We start from the raw sequence: 26,750 nt of genomic DNA, 5'->3' as shown, positions 1-26,750 counted from the left end.
CCAGGAAACATCATTGTACTGATGGGGCTGGACGGGCCATGGGCAAGTGCACCCACTTCTCAGAGCCCATCTCCACACCCACAAAATGGAAGGAATGACAGCAACACAGGCGAGCCGTTCTAAGGGTTTGAGGCACAAGTGCCTGCAGATTGAAGGTGGAGTAACGGTGGCTGCCCTGGGGTTGTCACTATCATGACTGAGAGGCAGTGTGGCATGACAGTGAATCGCATAGGTTCTGCATCCAGAGGCCCCAAGTCTGAATTCCTAGGCCCTGACACTTCCCAGCTGGGTAACTCTGGGTAATTACTTAACCTTCCTGTGGCTCACTTTCTGCGTCTACGAAAGGCGGATGTCAATAATGCCTACTCCACAGTGTTGTCAAGAGGATTAAATAGATTAATACGTGCAATGTGCTTAGAGCACTGTTTGCACAGAGTAAGTGTTCAGTAAGAGGTGACGGTGGTGTGTGCGAGGTGGTGAGGAAGATGATGCTCTGGCGGACAATGGAGTCAGCACCACGGACAGCTGCACGAGAGCTGGGGCCCGGGTCAGCACCATGGACAGGTCCGTGGGCGCTCAGCTCAGGGTCAGCACCAAGGACAGCTGCACCGGGGCTCAGCCCCTGGGAAGCCTGGCCTTTGCTGAGCCCCCAAAACAGTGGTGTGCTAATAGCTTAACGACATGCTTCCTGGGTGGAAATTGATTTTGGGGATTCAGACTCAAGCACTTCTGAGCAGATGCTCCTGTTCCTTCTCTGCAGAGTGGTACTAGGGGAGGATGGAAGAAGGTAGCCTGTAGGGTGCCTGACAGCAGGTCAGGGCCAGGGTGGGCTGTCTACAGTACATCAGGCCCTGTGCTCTCCAGCCATTCTACCCTGACAGCCCCCAGCACAGGAGTCACACTCCACTGAACTGACAAGAAAAGCAAGGCTGAGGAAGGCTAAGTGACTGGCAGGGTGGCCAGTGAGTGAGGCAGGCTGGGTGCCAAGCTCCAGGTTTTTCGTTAACCACAGACCCTGGCACATGGAGGGGCCTCGGCCAGTCCCTTCCTTTGCTCTCAGCATGGGGAACACTCCCAGCCCACAGGCAGCAGTGTGCTGACCGAGGTTTGGAACCTTTACCCCTAATTATTGCCACACCATCCCACCTAGCTTCAGGACCTGCTCTATAAATGGCAATTAGGAATTTGTTCCAGACCAAGGCTTGGTGCAGTGCCAGATTCCACCATGAGAAATCGCTCAGAGGGGAGAAAAATCAATTGAACCATCTTCACAGTTCTCCGAGTGCTAAAAATAAAGCAGAGGCCCATCAGCTGAGACCCTCTGTGCAATCTGTTACCTTTAAGAAGCATCGAGCTCAAGAAAAATCGCTCAGAGCTGCCTAACTGTCTCAAATGTTGGTATTAAGGGACGTGAGAGGTTGTTTCAACAGATGTGGGCACAGTGCTGGAGTAAAAAAGGGGCTTTGACAACCAGAGACAATGCAGGGATTTTATGAGAACCAGCCTTAAATATCTGAGGATCTGTTGTTCAGGAGGGAAATACCGGCCCCCTGCTGGGCCCCGAGTAGTACCAGGCCTTTCATGTGCGTGATTTCTTCATTCCTTACAAATATCCTTAGGATAAGGAACGTGGCCCATTTTACATTGGTGGAAATTGGTGGCCAAGGGGGTTAAACAAGGAATCTGAGCGCAGGTCTGCCAGACCCCAGAGCCCAGACCACTGCTCTTTAGTGTTCAGGGTCTCTGAGGCCCCTGGAGCCCAGATTCACAAGGAGGTGTCTACATCCCTAAGACCAGATGGAGACTGGAACTCCTCCATCCAAAGTCACCGTGTACGACCATTCATAAGCACCTGCTATGCGCTGGACCCTGCATTATACATGGGGATACAGAGAGGGCTAAGACTGGGTGCACTGAATCTTGAGGGTTTCACCAGAAAATAGAAGAGGCGGTCATATTAAGAGACGAGGAAAGCCCAGTGTGACCAGAAAGTGTGGGCCTGGAGGGGCTCTGATAGCCCAGGAGGGGTGGGGGTGCAGAGTAGACAGAGCAGAGGGGGCTATGGGTGACACTTATGGCCACATGGCAGCCAGCCAGGCTGAGAGGGAGCAAGAATGATCCCCGGAAGGACCAGCAGAAGACAGAGCACCCCCTCTCTTAAACCCCTCCCATAACATTAAGGGAAACCCAATGGCCTGAAGGTGTACATAAGCCTGATACACAGGAGCCTGGGGAGGTGGGCGGGGGCTGGTTATGAAGAGCCCTAGGGCACCGCTGAAGGATTTCGACTTTTTCCAGAAGCTGACGGGAACCACTGAGCTTTAAGCAGGGGCCTGATGAGGTCAGATCAGAGGTTCTGATGAGCAACTCTCACAGCTCTGCGGCGGGCCGGCTGGCTGGGCAATGTGGGATCCGGGCAACAGGCCAAGCAGGAATGGTCCGGCCCCAGTGGGGCCTTTGGCAGAGAAGGAGAGGAGGGCATGATTCCAGAGCCGTCCAGGGGGGAAGCGGAAAGGGCTTGGCACCTCTTTCTAGCTTGTGGGTGAGGGAGAGGAAGGAGACACTGCATCACGCGTGTGCCTGGCACACAGAGGGGCTCAGTAAGCACCAGGCCCCCCACCCTCTGCTCAGAATGACCAGTGCTCAAATTAGCAGAGGAAGGGGCCTCGGAGTGAGCTTTCTTACCACCTTTTCTCACCGGTCAAAACGACGCCCACCATTTCTCCATTATTCAAGAAGTTTTCCCGTCTCTTAAAACCTTCACTACAAAGCAATTCTGCTTAGACTGAAGGTGTTACATTCCGACTTGCAGAGGTGGTACCACAGCAGCAAACTTCCAGTGGCCTTGACATTGAACAGCAGTGTCAGGGCAAGTCAAGGCACCGGAGGGCGAGAGTCGAAGGAATGGGAAGCCCCAGGCGCTGAAGCCCCCAGGAGTTACAGGCACAAGAGGGGTGTCCAGATTCGGAGCAACTCCCCAGCTCAGCAGGCCTTGCCGGCCTCCTCCCGCGGTGGAAATGAAACACCTTTTCTAATCACTCGGCCGCGTAGGAACCTATCATCACACCCGCAGCCGACAGACCTGACCTTCCCCGCCAGGGAGGCCGACCTCCACGGGGCGGGCGCCGGTCTCTGCTCCGGGCCCCCGTGTCCTGTCGCTCTGGTGGCCAAAACAGCAGCAGGCCATGGGGAGCGACGTACAGCGTGGTTCCCTGATGAATCGGTCTGAACGGGAGGTTTCCACAACCACCCACCCCTGGAGACTCCACTCCACTCCTTCTGTCTGCCTCCAGGGTACTGTTTCCACAGGCGGGGGCTGCCCGGGGCCCAGCTCTGCAGGACGCACACTCCTCCACCTCAAGGCACGGCCCGTCTTTATATTCCGATCAGCTACCAGTTCACCTTCACAAAATTAAGAGGCACCACACACGTCTAACGTGCCGTTATGTGGCAGGACCTGCAGCCAGGGAAGACTCCTGGGTCCCCAGGGGGACCCCCCAATGACGCGTGCTCCTCTCTGGTCACTAGCCGTCTCCTCCTCACCTGGCCTAGACCTTAGGGTCAGTCGTCGTTTTTGCCATTGCCTGCAAGGCACCCTCACTTGGCCAAACAACCACCCCGGCTCACGCAGCCCCCACCCAGCCCACACCCGCGGCCACGCAGGTAGACAGGGCTCGACACAATGCACACCGCCGCGCCCCGTGGGCTCACGGTACTTGTCCGCTGCTTGCATGGACATGCTAGGTTTGTCACTTGTTCCTTATATTAATGGTTTATTGTCTGCTGGGTCCAGGGGGGCAGGGGACTTTGCCTAGCTAATTCAAACGTCTGGCACAAGTAGGTACTCAGCAAATACAGCCGTGAAAGGTGTGCTCTCCAACACACGGACGGGGCGCAATCTGTGTGTTTAAATAGGGCAAGGAGGCACAGCCACCAGTGAGGACTCAGGACAACTGGGCCTGCAGTCCTGTGGCGGATCAACCCTCTTCTCTTACTCACAACTAGCCTGTTCCAACGTCCTGTGGCCATGTTGGTCCAAAAGACAGTCACGATACGGCCTCCTGCCTCACTACTCCACTGACTCCTGCTCATGGCCGTGACGCTGCCGGCCCATCGCCGTCTCTCCCTGGATCTCCCCGCTGGGCTCCTGGCCTCCAGGCTTGCCCGCTGGAATCCAGTCCGCCCACGGCACACACACGCAGCCCAGGAAGCCCCCCGGGCTGAGCAGTGCTGCCCCTGCCCCCTGCTTACAGTGCAGCGAGGAGAGGGGCAGGCACAGCCTTCCCGGCACAGATTCATACACTGAGAAAAGTCTCCAATTATTTTCCAATCCATTTGATGGAGAAGGGAGAAAGCCTCCATTCCATGCTGCTATGCTCTGGCTTCAAGCACGTTTTCATCTCCCTCCTTGACTGAGAACCGGCCTCCAACAGAGGCTGCATGCACTGTCCAGCTCGGCCACCACGGGTGGCTGTTTAACTTGAAATCTGAATTAATTGAAACAAAACTAAATAAAAAGCTCCGTTCCGTGGTCAACCTAGCCACATTTTAGGCGCTCCCCCAGCACACACGGCCGGCAGCTACCTACCAGCCTGCCCAGAGCTGGGATATTTGCACTGTCACAGGAAGTTGCACTGGCCGGGGCAGAGGGACGATTTTATTCCCACTGTCCTGTTCTCATAGGATTTGTCTTCACCGTTTCGTCCCGCCTGTGATAGGTCATAGGTTTTATTTTCACTTATGGCAGCCGCATTTAGAACGCGTTAATTTAGACAAAAAGACAAAAAAGAAAGCAACTCGATTTAAAGGAAATTAACAGAGGGGCACCTGGGTGGCTCCATTGGTGGAGCGTCTGAGTCTTGATTTCGGCTCAGGTCACAATCCCAGGGTCGTGGGATCGAGCCCCGAGCTGGGCTCTGCGCTGAGCAAGATTCTCTCTCTGCTCCTCCCCTGCTCACGCTCTCTCTCTCTCTCTCTCTCTCTAATAAAAAAAAAATTTTTAAGAAAATGAATAGAAACTAGAAACATCGGGAAAATGAAGGAACACAGACACAGGAGCAGGCGTGAGGGGGTTTCTGGAACCACTGACATTAGGAGCCCGGCCCCTCCCAGCATCCTCACCCTGCCATGCCCACCAAAGCAGTGCAACGTCCCTGACGCGGAAGGAGGCCCCCACCGGCAGGGCTGAGTTCTTCCATTGCCCCTGTGTCCCGGGGCTTGCACAGAGCCCAGGCCAGAAGAGGCACTAGGCCTTAATGGCTGAATGAATGAATGATACACTAGCCCTTACCCGGCTTCAGGGCTTTACAGGTTTTAAGGGCTGTGGGCATTCACAACACTACTGAATCTTCATAGCAGCCCGGGAGTGGAAACCAGGAGGGTGGCTGCAGCGGGCAGCCCAAGGGTAGGCCAAGCCGCCTGGGGCCAGGCCTCGGCGGCCTGAGCGCGAGTCCCAGCTCTGCCCCCGTCAGCCCAGCCCCCCGTCTCCCGGAACCTCTCTTTCCTCATCTGCAAAACGGGCTGATGATGCGTGACCGTTTCGCAGCTTTCACGCCAACACGCACACCAGGCGAGCTCACGACGGCAAACGGCTCCGTGCACCGCACGGCGCTGGGAGGAAGCACCTAGGACGGCCCCCTGCAGGTACACGCGAGTCCCACGCCCACCCCGTGTGCAGACCTGGGGCTCCCATGTGACTCGTTTCACTCTGCTAGGAAGCTGGCCCACACCTCACACCTGGCAGCGGACGTCCGTCTGTGTGGCCCGCTGTGGGGGCCCCCAACTGCTGGGGCAGTGCCTGGCAGGAGATTCCCCCACACTGACCCCCTTCCAGCACCCTTGACTCAGGCCTGGCCAGTGAAAGCACTGCATCCCCCCCCCGCACCCCAGTCATGGGTTCGGAGGTGCCCCTGAGGCCCAATCAGAGCCCATGGGGTGCCATCTGGGGGCTTATAGTGGGACAGTTCACAGAAAACTGGTCTCTTGTCTCTTGGACTTTACTCTGGGAGGGTGGGACATGTGCCGCTGGCCCCCATTTGCCGCCACGTGGCACCTAAGACAAGCCTCTAGAGCAGAGAGCAGAGGCAAGAAGCAGAGAGAGACATCGGATGACATCGTTTCAGCCCCTGAATCCACCTGTGCCTGAAGCCTTCTCACGGTCCATAAGTCAACAAATGCCGTTTTGCCTGAGCCAATGGGGATGAACTGTTCTAACCCTTGCAACAGAAGAGTCCCGACCAACTGAAGCTCTCCCATCGGGGAGGGGGTGGGACCTACCAGGCTTTCAGCCTGAACGGAAGGTCAGGCAGGTGCCCAGCCCAGCCCTGTCCACCAAGCCAAATTTGAGCTTCCATTCCTTCCAAGCCGCTCCAGCCTCAGCTCCTCCTTGAACCTTTGTGACCATCCACCTCCACCCTCCAGGCTCATCGCACTCACTCCCTCGGGGCAGGAAGGAGACAGACGCTTACGTTTCCCAACACGCAGAGCACCAGCTCTGTGCTGGGTGCATCTCGGCGGGGCTCCCTGAACGTGCACCCTGCAGCCCCAGCGGGGAGGGGCCGGTGAGGAGTCTGAGGCTCCCAGAGATCTGGCTACTCACCAGGCTATTCAGCGAGCTTGAATGTGCAGAGTGAGAGAGAGAGGCTCACATTGACCGCGAGGCCCCACATCTGCCCTACATCCTCTTGCTGGGCTCGAGAACAGCGGGTGCTACTCTCTGCCCCATCCGAGCCCCCTTCTCCCCGTTCCCAGGGTATCCCTGCCCACTGGCCTCCGGCAGATGCCTGGCTCTCGGCCCTCAGAAGTCGTTTGCTACCCTCTGCTTCTCCTTCAGACCTTCCAGGCTGCTCCTTCTGGCTCCCAAACGCCCTCCCAGCCAGTCCTGGCTTCTGCCCCGAGGGACACAACCCACTCTTGACCGGTGAGGCGGCAGCAATAGCAGGTATGACAGCCCGTGTTGGGAGGTTCTCACGGCAGGAACTGCCCGGCTCCCCGTACAGAGCGGACACCTGGAGACCGTCAGCTTGCACGAGAGCTCTTGGGGGTGGGGGGCCTCGCACCCCCTGCCACTGCACACCTGGGAGGCATCCTTCACAAAGGGCAGCTGGACGTGAAGGTTGGACATGGGGATCTGGGGCTGGGGGGCCTGGGCTGGACATTTGCTAGGTGTGAGCTTTGAGTAGGTGAACTGGGGCTCCCCGTGACTCAGTTTCCTCATCTGTAAAGGAGGTCACGATAGCACCTACCTCCTGGGTTGCTGTCAGGGTGATGTGAGTGAACGTGAACACGTGTTGAGGCCAGGCAGAGAGCCGCACTGTGTATGATTATTATTGTTGGTCTACAAGGCCCGACACCTTAGCAACCCTAGCTGGTCTGTCCCCTGCGGCCCTTCCCAGGCCTGGCTTCTGTACAGAGTTCTTTCTCCACTTCTCAGTGGGGTCAGGACTGCCCCTAGCTTGCCTAGACACAGGGGACCACCAGGCAGGGTCCCCCTTTGGTCCCATCCAACCGGACAGGTGACACCTCAACTGTCACTCTAAGCCCTGGTTGGGACCCCGAGGCTGTTCATCAAGCACTGAAGCCCCTGCCTTGGGCCACAACCCAGGAGGGCTGACCCCAGGCCTCTACCTCCTCCGTGGCCCCTGATGAGGTCCCAGAATGACATGGAAAACTACCACCTGGAGAAGGGCAAGGGGACGAACAGAACCCTCGGCAGCCACGGCTTTAAAGTCTTCATAAAGCAACTCACCGTGGTTCCAAATCCGGGCCCCACTCACTCACTGGAGACGCTGCACCAAAGCAGAAGCCCCCAAGTCGGCTCGCTTACAACTGAGCCAACCGCCCCCACCCAGAAGCCCCCTGCCCGCAGCTGGAAAGGATACTGAAGCTCCTATCGGTGATGGCCAGGTGCCAGAGGTTAATGCGAAGGTCATCTGCCGACATGTACGTCTCACAGTCGCTGTTGACGGAGATGGAATTGATGTGGTAGGTGTGGCCATTGGCAAAGACCCTCCGTGGGCTCACCTCCACCATCAGATCCATGGGCTTCAGCACGGGCACCTGCAGAGGAGGGGCGGTCCCCAGGGCGATAAGGTGATGGGGGGAGTGCAGGGGGGCCAGCAGCCAAGGCAGGAAACGGCAGGCCGGGGCCGCGTGATCAAAGCTGGAGGCTGGGAAGGTGCACGTAAGCAGTGCCCTGCGGCCAGCAGGCACTGCCTGCCAGCCCTGCGGGAAAGCTTCGCCTCCCGGGATTGGTTCTGAGCCTGCTGTGTGACTCTGAAGCCGTGGCTGAACCCCTCCGCACCCCAGTTTCCTCACCTCTAAAATGGGATGATACCGTGGCAACCCCAGCCGATTATCCACCACTTTTGTTTCCTCCTCGCGAGTGGTGGCCCGGACAAGAACTACGTCTCCCAGCTGCCCTTGCAGTTTGGGTGTGGCCACGGGACTGGTTCTCACCCACAGGAGTGGGAGCACAGGGGTGCCCGGCACTTGTGAGCCAAGGCTGTTCAGAGGCAGGTGAGTCTTCTCCACCCCTTTCCCCCTTCCGCTGCTGGAAGGTGAGGAGCCAAGCTTTGGGAATGAGGGTCCGTGGGATGGGAGGAGCCTGCGTCTCTGTGGGACAGTCACATGTCACCCGGGACCTTTCCGTGAGTGAGGAGGACATTTCGGCATCTTCCGCCCTGCAATGCCGGGGCTATTTGTTACAGCTGCTGGCGTTAGCCTAACTCCTACAAACTCCCACCTTAAAGGGTTGGTGTCGGGGGCCCCCGACACAGCATCGGTATCGTGCCTGGCTTCCCTCTGCGCCCTCCGCCTGAAACGTTCACCCTCTTTGAACACGTGGTCGTGCCGACTCCTGTAAGACCCAGACGCGGCAGGCCCGGAGACTTAGCCTGCCCTGGCAGTGGGGGCACGGGCCTGCTCACCCCCACCACCTCTCTGCTAAGGCTCTTAGCGTGTGCCACGGCGTGTGTCGGGCACGACGCTCCATTCCAGTAAACCGTGAGGTCTTCAAAGGTACGGAGACGGGCACACAGACACGGCTTCATCAATCTCTCCCAGGCCTGGCCCACGCTCGACGCTCAGGAAGTAGGGACTAGCACTGCCCTCCCCACGTCCCGGATGGGGAGACTGGATGCCAGGATGACCCCGACTTGTCGAAGTCGCCGTCAGGAAATGCAGAGCCAGGTGTGACTGTCCCGAGGGCATCCCGGTGGCAGGGCGGAGACCGGAAACCCTCCTGCCCTGCCGCCCACTAGCGTTACCCTCACCGGGGAACTCAGCTCTCTGGGCCTCACCTTCTTTATCTGTGAAGAAGGGCGTGCTGGCATAGAAGCTCAGCGGCTTCTATGAGGACCCACGAGTTAACGCAGGTCAAGTGCGCTTAGAATGGCGCTGAGCACATGGTGAGTCCTCGTGATGGTCCTCCTCAGGAGGTGATGGGGTGGGCGGGGGGGGGGGAGGCCTCACAAGCCACGGGGGTCCCAGCGCGGGCCAGGGTGGACCCTGCTGCAGGGGCGATGGGGACTGCGTCTGGGAGAGAGGCAGCGAGGCCGGCCTCCGCGTGACGAGACCTTGGGATTCTGGAGACGGGCCGTGGAGACGTTGTGGGCTAACTGCAGGCCCCCTGAGCCTGGGGCAGTGATGACCGGGTAGCATCCTGGGTGAGGACACACTGTGGCGGATGGGCTGCTTGTCCTCGAGTGGGAGAGAAAGACAATGACTGATACACAAGCGAGCGTGCGTGTGTGTGTGTACGTGTGTGTGAGAGTGAGATTTCACGTAGCGATAGGTGTTATTTAGAAAAATAAAACAGGTGCGGGGATGGGGTGACAGGGCCGCAGGGGTGGGGCCAGGTTGGAAAGGCAGCCAGGAGAGGGCGTAAGAGAGGGGCTGCCGTGGGCTGGGCGGCTTGGACTCAGGCTCACGTGGGACCTGAGAATCTCCTCCCAGGGCACCTCCCGAGTCCACCTCACTCTCAGGCCAGCCAGGGGCTCGCTGGAGTCGCCAGTTTGTCACAGCCCTGACCACGTGACGAGGCTGTCTTGTTCCTGCGGTGGCCTGGGAGCCAGTGAGGGGCACGCTGTGTCTTCTCTGGTTCACCTCTGGATCTCTGGTCCTCAGCCCAGGGCCCAGTACGGCAAGGTCCTCAGGTGAATGAGAGAACAGGTGAGCGAATGAATGGGCTGTGTCCCTCGAGCTCCCCAGGGACGGCTGAGATGGGAGGTGACAGCTTTGGAGCTGCAGTAGGGGTGGGTGAACACTAAGTGTTCCTTCTGATGCAAATGCAGTATGAGCATGTGCCCGCGTGTGCCTGCGTGTGCACGTGTGAGTGTGTGTGTATGTGTGTATGAGTGAGGGGGTGTGCAAGTATGCCTATGTGCTGGTGTATGAGTGTGTGTGCACATGAATGTGGGTGTGTACCATATATGTGTGTGTGCATGTACATGTGTGTGCCTGCGTGTGCATGCATGTGTAAGAGTATGTGCATATGTCCGAGTGTATGGAGTGCATGTGCGCGTATGCATATGTGCAAGTGTATGGGTGTGTGTCTGCATGAATGTGGGTGTGTACAACTACATATGTGTGCATGCATGTACATGTGTGTGCCTGCGTGTGTGTAAGAGAGTGTATGCATGTATGCATATATGCGATGTATGGGTGTGTGTGCATGAGTGTGGGTGTGTAGAAGTATATGCACGTGCGTGCATGCATGCGTGTATAAGAGTATGTGCACATCGGCATATGCGTGGGTATATGAATGTGGGTGTGTACAACTATGTGTGTGAGCATGCATGTACATGTGTGTGCCTGCGTGTACATGCATGTGTAAGAGTGTGTGCGTATGTGCGAGTATATGGAGTGCATGTGCACGTATACATACGTGCGAGTGTATGGGTGTGTGTGCACATGAATGTGGGTGTGTACAACTATATGTGTGAGCGTGCATGTACATGTGTGTGCCTGCGTGTGCGTGCGTGTGTAAGAGTATGTGCATATGTGCGAATGTATGGAGTGCATGTGCACATATGCACATGTGCAAGTGTATGGGTGTGTGTGTGCATGAATGTGGGTGTGTGCAAGTATATGTGTGTGCATGCGTGTGTGTAAGAGAGTGTATGCATATATGCAATGTATGGGTGTGTGTGCACGAGTGTGGGTGTGTGCAAGTATATGCATGTGCGTGCGTGTATAAGAGTATGTGCACACAGGCATATGTGTGGGTATATGAATGTGGGTGTGTACCAGTATATGCATGTGCCTACGTGTGCATGTGCGAGCATGGGTGTGTGAGTGTTCATGTGAGTGGGGCACGCGAGTGTGCATGTGTGTGCATGAGTGTGGGTGTGTGCCACATTGGCGCGCCTGTCTGCCTGGTTCTGGGCCATTCTTGTGTCGCCGGCTCTGTGCCTGAGCTTCTAGGCTCTCGGCCTGGGAGGTGATGTCTGTGTGCCCGGGCCTCTTAGGGGGCCCTCCGCCCTGCACATCTCCCCATGTGTCGGCTATTCTGGATCAGCTCCTAATCTTCCCTTCCCTCAAAGCACAGCTACCGTCTGCCTCGGGGACCCCTGGACTCTCTCACGTCGCACCTGCTGCTGGAGAAGGTCAGAACGCCACTGGCCTCGCAAAGTCTTGGATCTCAGTCCACTTCCCCTCCTTCTGGCTACGCTGTTTCCTCCCGTCGGACTTGGGCTACATCAGGGCTCCAGCCATTCACTGCCACCCCAAACCGTATTTCAAAGCCACTGAAAGCCTCTCCTTAAAGGAGAGGAAGAGTGAAAATAAATATGCCCTGAAGGTTTGGGTGTCTCGTGAATAAAACATTCCCCCCCTTCCAACACTTCCAGAAGCCACAGTCTAGTCAAGGTGAGAGGCAGGAGGGCCGTCACACAAACACTAAGGACAGAACACCGTGGATACAGAAGGCTGGAGTGCACAGAAGGATGATTTACAGAGGAGAAGGCGAACAGGGTTTTAAAGGATGAATAGGAGTACGCCAAATCAACAAGGTAGAGAAAGGCCTCCCTGTGCGTCTGTCACAGCACTGACCACCAGTGTGGGGTGACTCCATGTGCCTGACACCCAGGGACCTAGCACAGGGCCAAGGACAGAGTAGTCTGTTAGTAAATAACAGCGCCAGCCTCCAGCATGAGCGGCAGGGATCGCGTCAAGAGCTGCACAGGGCTGGGTGGCTTGGGTGACGTGGGAGGACACACAGAAGAGGTGAGTCGAGGAAAGACCCAAATGCCCTCGTTCCTTCTCCTTTCTCCCCCAGCCTCAAGGGACGGCTAAGGGCCATCTGGGGACGTGAGTGAAATACAGAGCAAAGTCTCAGACGCTGAGAGGGAAATAAACCGATTCCCGTGGGCCCCCGGCTCTGCCGCAAGTGCCAGGCCCATCAAGAGGTGATAATTGTATCCTTCCCACCAGATGAAACCCTCATACACTTTCGTGGGGCTGGGGGGTGGGGCGGGGGACACCGTCACTGCCATTAGTCAATGTTGAAGCTAATTGGCCTCCTGACTTCCTCAGAATTTATTTGCACAATTTGCGAGTCATTTAGAGGCCAGTATGTTTAAATATTTATTTCTCCATCTCGGGAACAACACTGATTACCGTTCCATATTTAACGACAATTTGCTGGACACCTAGGGAGCGCGTATGCTAAGCTGTTTCAGAGAAGGTGAGTCACCGCCCCCCATTTTGCGGACAAGGAGACTGAGGCACACAGCAGGGCCCTGCCTACAGCCACCTGACCAGCATCAAGTAGATCCGGAGTGGCTGGGGAGCCCGCGGGAGGCGCTAACACCCCCACGCCAGGCCTCGCCACTGTCCGCCTGGAGCGGACAGCTGTCGTTGTGAATTGTGTCCTCCTCACCCAGGAGGACAGGCAGCTCGGATGATGTGACCCAGCCTTTCCACATTGGCTAGAACATGGAACCTGCACGGGACTCAGGCCGCTGCTCTGAGCCCGGCCTATCCCAGGAGCAAGGGACACCAACTCAGACCCAATCCCTCCCTTAGGCTCTTTGTTTCACTGAGGCCTCCCAGTGCCTAGAGCAGGGCTGGGCACACAGTAGGTGCTTCCAAGTGTGTGATGAATGAACAAACCCAAATTAGCCGTGCACCAGCATCACCTTCAACAAGCGTGAACAAAGCACCCACTATGTTCCAGGCTCGGTTCTAGAAGCCAGGGACAGCCGAGATGGCCTCAGCAGGCTTCCTGCCCCCCTGGAGAAGGACAGGGGCAGACTTTCACGGAGTCCTCCAGCAGGACACCATTAACCATTCCCGTGGCTCTCCCATGAGGTGGGGGCCTCATTCCCGCTTCACGGAGGAGACCGGGAGGCCCATCCTGGAGCCCGACTTCCCTGGGTTTGGATTCAGCTCTCATTTCATCTGTAAAACGGGGCTGATGATCATGTGCCCACGTTCTAGGACTGAGTCATTACAGGCAGCGACACAACGCTCGCCACGGAAGTGCTTATTCTCATTCCAGATCAGCAGTCGGAGGCTCGTGGAGGCGGAGAGCCTTGCCCAGGGGCGCACCGCCAGGAGGTGGCCGAGGCAGGATTGGAACCCGGATCCTGGGACTCCACTACCCTCTCTGCCAGGTCTCACACCCCTCCCCGGAAGAAAGAGGAGCTCTTTTGCCTTTTAAGCATGTGGGGACAGGAGTTGGCCTCAGCAAGGCCCTGCATCTTAGCCTCCCCGGCCTCTTTTAAGACAACTGCATTGGGTCGAGCCTCCGTACCGGCTGTGGAGAACCGTGCCTTCCAGGCTTCCCTCGGTCCCTCGACAAAGGGCTTGGAATCCACACAAAGCTCCCCTCCCAGGTTCTCCTCTTCTGGCTCTGCCACTCATTCGGCGCAGCGGCTTTGGGGGAGTTGCTGCCTCTCTCTGGGCCTCAGTCTCCCCCTCGGTGTAGCAAGGGGTTCTAGAACTTGCTCTGCACCCACAGCTGCAGTTCACAAGCGCTTCCTGGACGTGCATCACTCCCGCCTCATCCGCACAACACTTCCGGGAGAAACATGACCATCCCAGCTCTGTTGGTGGGGAAACCGAGGCTTCCAGCAGGGAGAAAGCCCGCGGCCACCCCACGAGTAAGCAGCCCAGCCAGGACCTGAACCCGGCTCTGGCAAAAATCTCAAAGGCCCTTCGAGTCCTAAAATCCTCCCCACTAACAGAAGCATGCGCCGCTTCCCGTTTGCCGGAACCTTCCATGGTCCACATCTCACCTGCAGCGACGTCACCGTGGACAGGTCTTTAAGCTTCCCTTCTTCATCTTTTAGGTTATATCCCTCAGGCCTCTTATCTCGTTCCGTAATCTTCCATAACTTGATAGTTTTATCTTTAAAAACAAAGCAAATGAAACGGGATACGTGATGAACACCAGCACAGGGAACGGGCCACGAGGTAGGGGAGCGCTGATCCGGGAATCACCTGACCGGGGTCCTGCTCTCGGACAGGCAGGTTCTTTCTCCTGTGCACCCATGCGCTGAACGTGGCCGTGAATGGGGTATCTGTCCTCGATCTCTGCCTCCTCACAACTGATCCCAAGAGACAACTCCCGGGTCAGAAGGGAAGGCACCTCTGAGGGCAGCTGGCCAAGTCTAAAGCCACGTCCAGACAGAGCATACGACTGCAGTTTCCCAGTTTTTAGGCTCTGCAGCGGCAGACAAAGGAGGGTGACCCACATTTCTGAGCAGCGCCCCGCCCATCCAGAGGGCAGGTTCCCAGTGGCCTCACTTCTCTGAAATCCTGCCACGAATATCAGGAGGGCCATGTAGTAACTGTGATGCTTCCTTTTATATGTCAACGTGGCGAAGCCAGGCTACCCTGGTATCTGGTCAAACGTAGGTGCGTGTTGCTCTGAAGGTGTTTTTTTTTTTTTTTTTTTTTTTGGATGGAATTAACATTTAAACCGTAGAGGAAAGCAGGCTGGCCTCCATTGTGTGGGTGAGCCTCATCTAATCAGGTGAAGGCCGTAAAGGACAAAAGACTGACCTCTGCTGAGGAAGAGGGAATTCTGCCAGCAGATGGCCTTCAGACTCGAGCGGCCACGTTAGCTCTTCCCTGGGTCTCCAGCCTTCCAGCCAGCCCTGCACATTGTGGATTTGCCGGCCCCCACAATCATGTGCGACAACCCCTCAAAGTAAGCCTCTTTCTATGTATCTGTATCTACATGTTACATCCGTCCACACGCCTCGGTCCCATTTCTCTGGAGAACGCCAGCCGCTCCTGTGCCTCAAACACACACCGTCAGGCTCAGGAGAACGAAGAGGGAGACGACTGAGATCACTAAACCCTTGATATGTACCCAAAGACATGCGTTAGCAAAGGGAGCAGCTGGGATTTAAACCCGGGAGGTGGGGGGGTGGTGAGCAGCTCTGAGAGTGGGAGGGTAGGGAGCTTCTAAAGCTGCCTTCCCTCCAGAAGGGCAGGAGGAGAATGATGCACCCTGTTCCCACGGGTAGAGGGAAACCACGTGTGCGGCTCAGGAGCTCCGGCCCTGCTCGAAACCCACCGTGGCCTCACATCACTCCGTCCTCCCAGGGCCCCCGCGAGGCAGGCACACCCATCACAGGTCAGATGGGGAAGTGGCAGGACCAGGATGTGAACCACATTAGGGTCTCCCGTCCTTGGGGAGGTCCACGCTGCCTCTGCTCCAGTGCTGGCTGAACATGACCCCGTGCCAGGCACCCCTAAGGGGGTCTCAGATCGTGCACGTGGCACAGTGAAGGACGAGGACAGCGGGAGCTCCTGGAGGGCAGGCCTGGGGCAGGGAGGGGCCGGGACCGACCGCAGGAGGGACCCCAGGCTCAGCTGAGACGTCGGTGAGGGCTCAGTGGAAGGTGACACCCAGTGGAGGTCTCAGGGACAAGGATGATAGGGCTGGCTGGCCAGGTGAGGGGCAGGGAGGGCAGCCTTTGGGCACAAGGCTGGGTCGGTGGGGTTGAGTCTGGGCCATTTCAAGGATGCCTTAGCAGCCGCACCGAGTCTGGGCTCTGATGGAGGAGACGGGTGGTGTCACCTTGTGAGGCTCACGCACACGGCAGCAGGACTGGCTGGTCTCAGGGTGCCGGGGCGGGGGGGGGTGTCACCTCCCATCACCCTCACCACAACACAAGGGAGGGAGCTGCATCCACCCTGCTGCCCAGGCGGGGAAACCGAGGCTCAGGGAAGCAAGGAGTCTGGCCAGGAAGCCGGGGGCCTGGGGGCGCATGCGTTCTCCCTGGGGCGGAAGGGTCAGGTGGCCAGCCAGGCTCCTAAATCCGTGCCCGTCCTGCAGCCCACCCCACCCCCAAGAGCGGCAGCCGCACTCTTGCAGAAGACCTAAGCTTGCCTCCTTCACTGGGACTATCGAGCCCCCCCCACACCCCCCGAACAAAAGTCATCACGGAGCCATTCCTGACTCAGCTGCTTGGAATAGTGGGAACGAGCCTCATGTCCAGCCACGGGAAAAGGCTAAGACGCAGCGGGGTCATCGCAGGGAATTCACGCGCTGCTCAAAATATGATTTTGGGGTTCTCGGGACCTGGGAAAATGCTCACAACCTAAGCGAGGTGGGAAAGAGCACTTGACGGCCCAGGGCGGGCACAGGCGGGCGGCCCCTCACCGTTGGTGGACAGCAGGGAGTGGGCGGCATTCTGCTGAGGAAGCCACTTAATCTTGTTGATTTTCTCCTCTATCTCCAGACTCTTGAGATAGTCAAACTCCGGCTCGTGGCTCTGGAAGGTGCTGTAGACGTCATACTCGCCCTGGCTGTGAGGCGCATTTTTACTCTGCAAGAAAACCCAGACGAGGACACCTGAGCTCCAGGATGGCAGGGGTGGGGTGGGAGCAGCCCCCCAGGCAGGGGTGAGGGACGCACGGACCAAACCCTCAGAGAGCCCGACTGCCAGGCGGCCCGTGTCCAGCAGGGCTCGCAGACCCGACGCCAGGGTCAAAGGAAACCAAGCCCTGTCTCCTTCTCTGTCCAATAAGTAAAACCAACAGCAACCGGGCTACCTCATCGCATTTGATGAACACCTACTATGTGCTGAGCTAAGTGCTTCTCACTCCTCGTCTTGTTCTAGCCTTACGGCCCCTCTGCGGTGGGCACCGTGAGTCTCCCCATTTTACAGATGGGAAAGCGGAGGCTTGGAGATGAGTTGACCACCCCCGCCCAAGGCCATGTGTATACTAGGTGCTGTCACCCGTGCCTCTGAGGTCTGACACCAAGGCCAAGGCTCTGGCCTGCTCCTCCAGTCTGAGTGTCCAACTCAGGAGGCCTGACCTGAGGAATGAACGTACTCTGGAACAGACACTACACCGTGGCAGAATATCCCGCAATGCCAGTCACGTCCCCGCGACTTTCCTCGGCAGGCCCACCCCGGTTTTGGCAGCGAGCTCCCGACACGGACCCTCACAGTAGATCCCTCAACACAGTGCGGTGGGGAATCCATTGCGGGCAGAGGGACAACTGTCCCAGCAGATGATTTCAGTTTATGTCACAACATGAAGCTTCTACCAGAAGTATAACCTGCCTGGGAGCAAAGCGGAGACATTCTGCCACGCAGGATTTCAAGGTTCCTGTTCACTTTCTCCAAAAGCATCTACTGCTATGTTTCCACACCTGTTCTGCTTCCGGAAAGCTTTCAAGTTCCCCTGGATGCCTGGCTAACTCCCTTTCTGTCCCGTGAGCACTGCCCACAACGAAGGTCAGCGGGACCAGGATAAAGAAAAGCATTAACAGGAGAAAAATTCAGAGTTGAGAAACTTGCATCTTGCGATTTAATTTCTTTCTGCAAAAAGGAGCTTTGCGATCCCCGGCCGGCTACCCTGGTCCCCGTGAAATCAGCACGCTCCGGCCACGGTGCATGGGTGACCGATTTTCAGCTGTCCACTCTCTGGCTATGTGTCCTTGCTAAGCTATTTCACACGCTCTGAGCTCCGGTCTCCCCATCTGTGAAATGAGACCACTAATGGCCCCTGATTGTGCCACTGGGGCTGTTGTGAGGAGGTTGACGGGGGTGAGCACGGTGAAGTCTGACCTCAATCGGGTCCGGAACTGGATGGAGCAGGGTTGCGTCTGCAACATCTCCCTCCTCCCCTCTCTCCTTCTCAATCACCCCTCCTCCTCTTCTCTTTCTCCTCTCCCTTCCCCCTCCCCTCCCCAACCCCCTTGGTTTTCACCATCCTGTCTTCAGCATCTAATCCCTGCATGGGTTTGGTGTGTGGGATGCCGCCCCCCCTCCCGCCCCTTGGAGGCAGGCTGGCGTCTTGATTTCAATCCCTGGTCTTTGCTCACTGGCTGGGCAACTTCTCCAAGTGTCCTCATCTGTAAAATGGGTGTCGGTCCCCACCCTCTGGGGTGGGCAGTGGAGAGTGAATGAGAAACGTCCTTAAAGAGCATAGCAAGGGGACTGCACACAGTAGGTACTCAGCAAATGGGGGCCTTTTTATCATGAGGTTTCTTTCAGGGGTTCGGAAACAGTACCCACCCCCCCCACCCCCGCCCCGGGTAGGCTGATCCAGGCCACTCCGGTCTTACCCGGAATTCTGCTGGACAACAAACCTCACCAGGGCGAGGCCTGGGGCTGAGCCTCATCGCCAACCCCCGCCTGACCCCTGCAGAAAACCCAGTCCTCCTGTCCCCCCACCTCTGGCTGGGACAGCGCCGGCTCACCCAGGCACAGGGCAGTAATCTCAGGCTTATGCCAGGACAACAGCCTGTCCTGAGTGCCTCTCAGGGATCCCGGGCAGAATGAGCAAGGGCCCGCGTTGGGCGTAGCACCGCCCCCCCCCCCCCCCCCCCCGCCACCACCAGGTCCGGCCGCACCTCTGGTTCCCGCTGGAAGATGACGACCCGGCCACCCTTGTCGCCTGTGGCCAGCAGCTCTCCGGTGTGGTTGAACTCAACAGTAGAGATGATATCAGCTATGGGGGGGAGAGACAGGAAGGCGTGGCTCGTTAGGACCCCAGTACTGCGCAGGTCCACAGAACTAGGACCCACCCGCACAGAATGCACCCCTGGGCTGTGCCACCATCTGGAAGCAGGAGCCCGAGGGTCAGGTGCCCTGACGAGGGGCCAGTGGTCCCCCCCGTCCCCTCCCCGCTGGCTGCAGGACCCGTCCATGGGCTTTACTCTGTCTCCTTCCTGCTTCCTACCTTCCTCCCACTCGTGCTTCCAGAGGCAGTTTGGGGGTTTCACGGGCTGGCCGGGAGACTGGGCTACAAATTGGACACTAGCCCTACTCTGGGGGCCCCTGGGACCAACTGTGGTCAGCCCTGCCCCCCATGAGCCCCCCGTCAGTGGGACCCCCTTAAGCTTCACACTCCTGGCCCGGACTCTGTAGGCACCAGAATCTCTGCTCCAGCTTTAGCACAGTGGACCTACTTTGCGACAAACCGCAGCTATGATCACAGCCCCTGCCCGGTTCTCCCACAGCTGCCAGAGTGATGCCCGAAACCCTCCGCGGGTCCACAAAACCAGACGCTGTTCCCTCCCGAAGCCTTCCTCTGCAGCCTTCCTCTCAGGTGGTGGCCGCTCCATACCCCCCAGCCCCGGTCGGGCCCCAGCCTTGGGAGTCTCTGTGACCCCTTTCTCTCTGCCCCTCTCCCCTGCCGCGTCCAGTCCTACTGGCTCAGCCTTTGCAATACACCCAGACTCCACCCACATCTCCCCACCTCTCGCCCCCGCAAGATTCTGACAGCCCGCGAAAGGACCTCTTGGCTTCGTCCCTGCTCCTGCTATAAGCTAGCCCCAGCACAGCAAGAGGGGGCCCACCCGAAACCCATCTGACCTCAGGGTAAAAAGCAAAGGTCTCAGAGTGGTCTAAAGTCTGAGTGGTCTCTGGTCCTCAGAGGCAGACCCCATCAGAAGCCCAAATAGTCACTCCCCTCCAGCACCCGCACAGAACTCGGTGTTGCCTCCCCACTGAGGGCTGGGCAAGCCCCAGCCAGACCCCTCCCAGACCCCCTCCCTCCCGGACTCTGGGCTTGGCCGTGTGATCTGCTTTGGCCTATGGGACACCAGCAGACAAGCCACCATCCAGAACCCCTCCCGCTTCCAGAAGGACCTGCCTGGGCTAGCCCCAAGGTCCCAGGAGGAGGGGGAGGGACGCAGCAGAGTCAGCCCCTAGGAGGGCCCCTGCCTCCCCACTTACCCAGCCCAACCCAGCCTAGTTCAGCAGATCTGCAGATGCGCCAGGAAAAAAAAAATGTTTGTTGTTACGTCTTGTTTTTCACTCAGTAAAAGGTAACACCTCTCCTCCCCCCCCCCCCCCCCCCGCCTCATCTCCCCTCCTGCCCCCCTTCCTCTTCCACTCACACGGGGCTCCTTGCTGCTTCTCAAAAGCACTGGCCACCTCTTACTCAAGACCTCAAGTGATTTTTGCATTTCTATTCAATAAACGCCCTTTGCTTTTCCAGCCAGTGCCTTTTAGAGGCAGCTTCCGGCCTGCACTGGCCACCGGAGCCATAGGTAAATGTCGGCTTTGACAGCAAAAGAAAAGAGAAGAGAAAAGGTGGTTCAGAAGCGGGATGATGGGCTGGACATTTTCATCGATCAAGATAAAGGCACATTTCATTGAACTTAGAAAGACAAGACAAGACAGCGAGAGCGGCTGTACGGGAACATGTAAATGCCTGCGGAGCCCGGAGCTGGGAAAGGGCCGGGCCCTCCGTGGGGCAGCCGGCCCTGAACCCGGACCAGCGGAACCAGAGCCCTCAGAGCTGGGTTCCCGCTACGTCGTATCAGCAGCCCCTAAGGGGCAAAGAGCAGGGTGCGAAATTGTGCATAAAGTGTTTTAAATCATATAGACCAATGATCGCAGCCGTGCTAAATGCCAAACACACCGGGCAGAGGAAAGAGAAGCCGAAAAACGATTCCCCACCACGTTGGCACAGGGAGCTTTGGGGTGGTTGAAATAAAGTATTTTTGTTTCTCTTTCCACGTTTCTACGTTTTCTCAATTTTCTGTAATGAATGTGTATTTTTAATAGTTTTCTCGGGGTATAAGTGATACATACAAATGTACATATTTCACGTATCCAAGTTGATGAGTTAGTTTGGACATATGCATAATTTATATTATTTTTATGACGGAAGAATAACAATGCTATTAGATTAAAACGCCAACGTGACCACCGGTGCCCAGAGCAAACGCAGTCCTTAAATGCTGGGCGGTTTCCACAGCAACAGACGCTAACATCTGCTGGCAATTTACAATTTATGTGTCACTTTCACATCCACTGCCTCCTTTGAGACTCACGCCAGCCTCTGAGGGGGGCACAACTATTCTTTCCATTGGCAGCTGGAGACGGGGAGGCGCCTGCTTGGGGACAACCTCCCGAGCTGCTCACGGGCCAGTCGGAAGTCCTGGGTTGGAGTCTGGGCTCCAGCGGCTTGGCTGTGTGGCCTTGGGTTGGTCACGCCACTTCTCTGAGCCTCAGTTTTTTGGCTATAATAGCGTCTGCCCGGGATTGGAAGCTCCAGTGGGACTACGGGGTGTGAGGGTCCAGGAGGAAGGATCGCGACTCTGAGCAAGGATGAGTTACTAAAATTTACTGCACGGAGAAACTAAAGTTCCTTCTCGGCCTTGCTTCTGGCCTCCACGCACTTTGCAGTGGCCAGCCCAGAAGTGTGCGGGATGAATGGCGGCTCAACTTCACTATGCGGATTTGGGGGTCCTGACCTCCAGCCCCACTAGTCCCATCGCACAAACACTTATGGAGCAAGCAGACCATGGCACCGCTCCCTCAGGCCTCAGGTTGGTGGGTGTTTCACATCTATTTATTGCTACAGGAAGTATCTTCTAGGGGTTGCCATAGGCAAGGTTACTTCCCCTGACAGCTGGAAATTCTTATCAATAAAACCTTGAAATCAGAAAGTCTCTCATCTTGGAATGTTTGACACATATCCAGTCCCAATACCACCTCCTCCAGGAAGCCCTCCTGGAGACCACCCCTGCCCCCCAGTTCAGCGGTCTCTCCTACAACTACAGTCTCATGCTCACTGTGGGTCCCTCATTGAATATGGACCCCTTCTTACATGGGGGTGGTCCCTGTCCAGGTTGCCTCTCACCTTGACCACAGAAGGGAACCCAGCAGTGTGGTCAATAATATGAACTCACATTCTTAAAGTGCTTGTTTTCCAGGCACTGTTCTAAATCTCTCCATAGAAGTTTTTGCTTCTGGAAATAGCTGGCGGCTCCTATTGGATCAACTCTCTCACCAGTAGCGACGATAAAACCTCAACAGATGAAACAACAAAACACAACTACCTGAGGCACTGGAGGGAACCAAGTACAGGTGGAACCTGCAGAAAAATCAGCAATTGAAACTCACTGGATAAGTTTCCTATTTTCATGGCTGAGGACAGGCCCCAGTCTGTGCCATGGGGCTACTGAAACTCAGACATAAAGTCCTACTCTTAAGACTCAATAAATCAGAAGGCAGGGACTGGGGAAATCCTAGCAGCTGGAAAGTGAGGGAGTAAATTCTGGAAAGGGGGGGTGACTGAGGAAGTCCCCAAATGCAGCATATAAACTCTGCCCAAATCTTTGGCTACAAAACACACATGTGTATGACAGATTCCAAGCAACCCAGCGATGGCTAAAAGAAGTGACCTGAGGCTGTGCTATTGTCCATCACCCCGGAGATGGGGTTTACAGTTGAGTTCAACCAAGTTAACTGCTCACAAACACAAAATAAAACAAAAAAAAAAATGCTCTTTGGAGGGACATAAAAAACATCTCGAATCTCTACAATGTCATCATTCACAACGCCCAGGACAGAATCCAAAATTATATGAAGACATACAAAGAAATATGAACGCATCACCCATACTTAATATAAAGATGATTCATGGAAACTGGCCATGAAATGCCCCGGATGTTGGAACTGGCAAATGAAAAAATTAAAGTAGGTATTATAACTATGCTCAAGGATGCAAAGGAAATTACTCAAAGTAAAGAGAGAGAAAATACATTAAAAAAAAAAAAAAAGAACAGATCTTCTGGGATCTGCAGGTCAATGTCAAATGTCTAACACACATGTGATTGCGGTTCCAGAAGGAGAGGAGAGAGAGATAATAGAGTAGGAGAAAGACTTCAAGGAACAACGGCTGGAAAAAATCCCCCATACGGGAAAAGACACCAGCGACACATTTCGGAAGCTCAGTTACCTCCAGAGAGGATAAATACAAAGAAAGCCACACCTAACTGTTGAACGACTGAAGACCAAATTAGTGATAGAATTTTGTAAGCGGCTGGAAGAAAACCATGTCACATTCAGAGGCATCAGGCCTCCAATGACTGACGATTTCTCATCAGAAAGGATGCAGTCCAGAAGATGTTCAAAGGGCTGAATAAGAATTCAAAAGCCGGTGAACCCAGAATTCTGTATCCAGTGGACATACTCCTCAAGAATGAAAAGCAAACGAAGACATTTCAGTTAAGGCCTTCCAGGGACCAGAAATCCAATCTCAGAACAGTCCTACTGTCCTACCATCATTCTCTCTTTACAGATAAGCGACCTTGGTCACCGAGAGGCAAGGAGCTTGCCCAAGGTCACATATGCAGCAGGGCCTGTGCAGTGTGTCCCTGCACCCACACCACAGGGTCTCATAGTGCCACTCAGCCATTGAGTGAGGGCTGCCAAGCCGCCTGACAAGCCAGTGGTGGCTCCGAGTCACCCTGTCACGGGTGAAGAAAAATCCCACGAAAGCCCATGCTGCCTTCCCACTTGAGAGGTCCCCTCTTCCTTCTCCTTCAGCTCCTCAAAAGGCAAGGCTGGAAGAGGCAGCTTGGGCCACGGCACCAGGAGACACTTGTCACCTCCCTGGAAATGGCCACCATGCAGTGCCAGCAGGGGAAGCCCAGAGCCACCTGGTCCGGGGAGCCAGAAAGCCACACTGTGGCCCAGTATGGGCTTAGGGAGAATCAGAGGTGGTGTTGGATGTGACCAGCCAAGTGACAAGGTCCACATTGGGAACTGGAGCCAGGGATGGTGTTGTGAATGAACTGTGTCCACCCCCCCCCCCCAACAAATATGTTGAAGTCCTAACCTCCTGTGACTGTGACCTTATTGGGGTCATCTCTGCAGATGATCGAGTTAAGATGAGGTCATACTGGACTACGGTGGGTCCTAAATCCAATGACTGGTGTCCTACCAAGAAGCCTATGTGATTTCACAGGGACACACACACATACAGGGAGAAGGCCATATGACAACAGGGCAGAGACCGGAGAGACTCATCTGGAGGCCAAGAAACATGAGAAACTGCCAGCCACCACCAGAAGCTGGGGGACAGATTCCTCCCTGGAGGCTTCGGGGGGGGGGGGGGCACGGTCCTGCCGACGCTTTGCTTTCAGTCTTCCAGCCTCCAGACGGCGAGAGAAGGGATCTCTGTTGTTTTAGGCCACTGAGCTCGTGGCCCATTGTCTCGGCTGCCATAACTGGCACGGAGGGAGAACAGAGCTAACACAAGAGGCCACACACACACCAGCCCTGGAGGACACGGGCTGCACCCCGGGTTGTGGCTCCGGCTGGTGCCACGTGGGGGCAGGAGCCCGCGGATCTCCAGGATATCTGCTGTGACTGTCGCCAGAGGAAGATACTCCAGTCGAGCCCTGGTGTATACTAGCTGTGTGACCTCACCCAAATCACTCACCCTCTCTGAGCCCCGGTTGCCACAACTGTCATCCCTGCCTGGCCACAGTTCTCCTAGGGTTTAGGTGAAATTCAAATGATTCTGTGGCCTGGAAAGTTCCCTGGAAACTCTGGCAGAAGCCTACATACCTGCAGGGGAGATTAAGATGCTTGTCGGGGCGGCGGGGGCAGCGGGGGACTCCTGCCCTGCTCGTCCATCACCGCCCGTCACCGTAAGTGCCGTCGACACCATTAATGATCCATCAGATGTCGGGGCTCACGGCAGAGGGGAGGCCTCAGAAAGCCCAGCCCGATCCTTCTGATGGGAGCAATGCCTTTAATTAGCATCGTCAGAGGCGTCAGGCTGATGAGGACGGAGGTGTGGGCAGAAAGAGGAGACAAGAGGTGCCCGCCTGCCGCAGAAGGAAGCTCAGTGAGAGGAAGGAGGCCAGGCAGCGGGGCACCAGCCTGAGACAGGACTGGGTGAGCGGGCTTCCCCAGCACCTTCTCCGGGTTCCCCTGGGAGGGGTGACTTTGCAGCCCCTCCCCTCCGGAGGTAGAGCCTACTTTCCCACCCTTGGCCCCGCACGGCCTGTGACCTGCTTCGGCCAAAAGAATGGGGTGGACACGAGAGGTGCTGGCTCCAAGCCCAGGCCTCACGAGGCCACGCAGCGCCTGCTCTCTGGGACCCCTATGCCACCACGAACCCCCAGGCCAGCTGCTGGAGGATGAGAGGCATGTGCGGCAGGGATGAGCCACTGCAGTGGAGGCCACACCGGGCCAGTCTACAGCCAGCCGGTCCCCAAAAATGACACAGCCCACCAGGACCAGCAGAGGCACCTTCCTGACCACAACTACCACGAGTGTGTGAGTGAGCACAGCCTAAGAACACCCATTAGACCTACAGACTCAGGAGCAAAAATAAAGGCTTCTTGTTTGAAGCCACTGAGTTCTGGGGATGTTTGTTACACAGCAGGGGCTGACTGGGACGGGGGTTGCCAGGCACGGCCTCTTTAAAACGAAGAACAGCCACCCACCCAGCTCTGCTCCGTAGATCACCTGTTTTTGGAGGCGGCACGGTCATTTAAAAGGGAAGACTTTCCCGATCAGAAAAAGTTAAAAGGGGAGACTTTTCCCGAGCAGAAAAAGCTCCCCACTACAGCCTAGGTTTTCAGGCAGGCACATGCTCCCTCCCCCACCAAGGGGCCTGGTCTACACAGTGCTCTGACCACAGTGCCGTCCCTTCCGGGTTCGCCCGGACAACTCTGATGGTTCTCCAGGTCTCCGCCCAAATGTCCCATCTCTGGGGAGGCCCCTGAGCCCTCCATGCTGACACCTGGTTCCTTCAGGTCACGGTGGCCTGTGACGGCCCTTGGGGTGGGAGGCAGCAAGTCCCATCCCCTGAGACTCAGTTTCCTCCCTTGGAAAACAGGGATAATGTCGTAGGACTCACAGAGGCCCCATATGACAGGGATCAGGACAGCGAAGGCAGCAGGAGCTCTGAGAACCTGGACAGTGTGTGGCCCTGAGAGCCAGCTCTAGGACCTGACCCCTTGGACCAGGACAGGCCCCGGTGATAGTAAACCCTCTTGGAACTTGTGGGAGGTGTTCTAGCACTTTACACACAGAACTAAATCCTCTTAGCTCCCCCAAGTTGCTGGAGTGATGCCATTGTTCCCGTTGTACAGATGAAGAAATCGAGGCACAGAGAGGATTAATAACTTGCCAAAAGCTGCCCATCTGGTGTGTGCAGAGCTGGAACTTACTCCCAGGCAGGCTGGCTCTAGAGTCCTTGAACTTGGCCCCAGGCCTGGTACTTTCTCAAGATGTTTAAAGGGGTCAAAAATGGGAGTGGGGGTTGGTGAAGACATTTCCTGGGAAAAAGCAGGTGCTGAGGGGAGGGTCCCCACCCACACCTTCCCTCCCAAGCCTAGTGTGACCTTCGCAGAGCTCCAGATACGCTTCCTGAGGGCAGCGGACCCAGACCCAAGACTGGGAAAGCCGGGTGTCGGGGTCTGGCTGTGCTGGGGACACAATGGCCTATGCCCATGTGACTCCTGGGGACAGGAGAGAGCTGGCATCGGTCATCTTAGTCCTGTCTGTTGGCTTCCC

At 56.5% G+C, this 26,750-nt stretch overlaps 1 protein-coding gene across 2 annotated transcripts in view; it reads right to left on the bottom strand.

The window, feature by feature from the left end:
- Positions 1–26,750, bottom strand: part of PPP2R2C (protein phosphatase 2 regulatory subunit Bgamma) — a 138,404-nt gene that overhangs the window by 35,548 nt on the left and 76,106 nt on the right. For both annotated transcript variants that reach the window (XM_060655477.3, XM_060655476.3), the window contains exons 2-5: positions 18,827–18,924; positions 16,622–16,787; positions 14,241–14,353; positions 7,881–8,058 (exon numbers count right to left, since the gene is read on the bottom strand). In XM_060655477.3, coding sequence (XP_060511460.1) covers positions 7,881–8,058; positions 14,241–14,353; positions 16,622–16,787; positions 18,827–18,924 — 555 coding nt within the window. The remainder of the gene's footprint in view (positions 1–7,880; positions 8,059–14,240; positions 14,354–16,621; positions 16,788–18,826; positions 18,925–26,750) is intronic.

The sequence above is a fragment of the Panthera onca genome, chromosome B1, assembly GCF_046562875.1.
Source record: "Panthera onca isolate mPanOnc1 chromosome B1, mPanOnc1 haplotype 2, whole genome shotgun sequence".
Classification (NCBI taxonomy): Eukaryota; Metazoa; Chordata; class Mammalia; order Carnivora; family Felidae; genus Panthera; species Panthera onca.
This window is presented reverse-complemented; position numbering and strand designations above follow the sequence as displayed.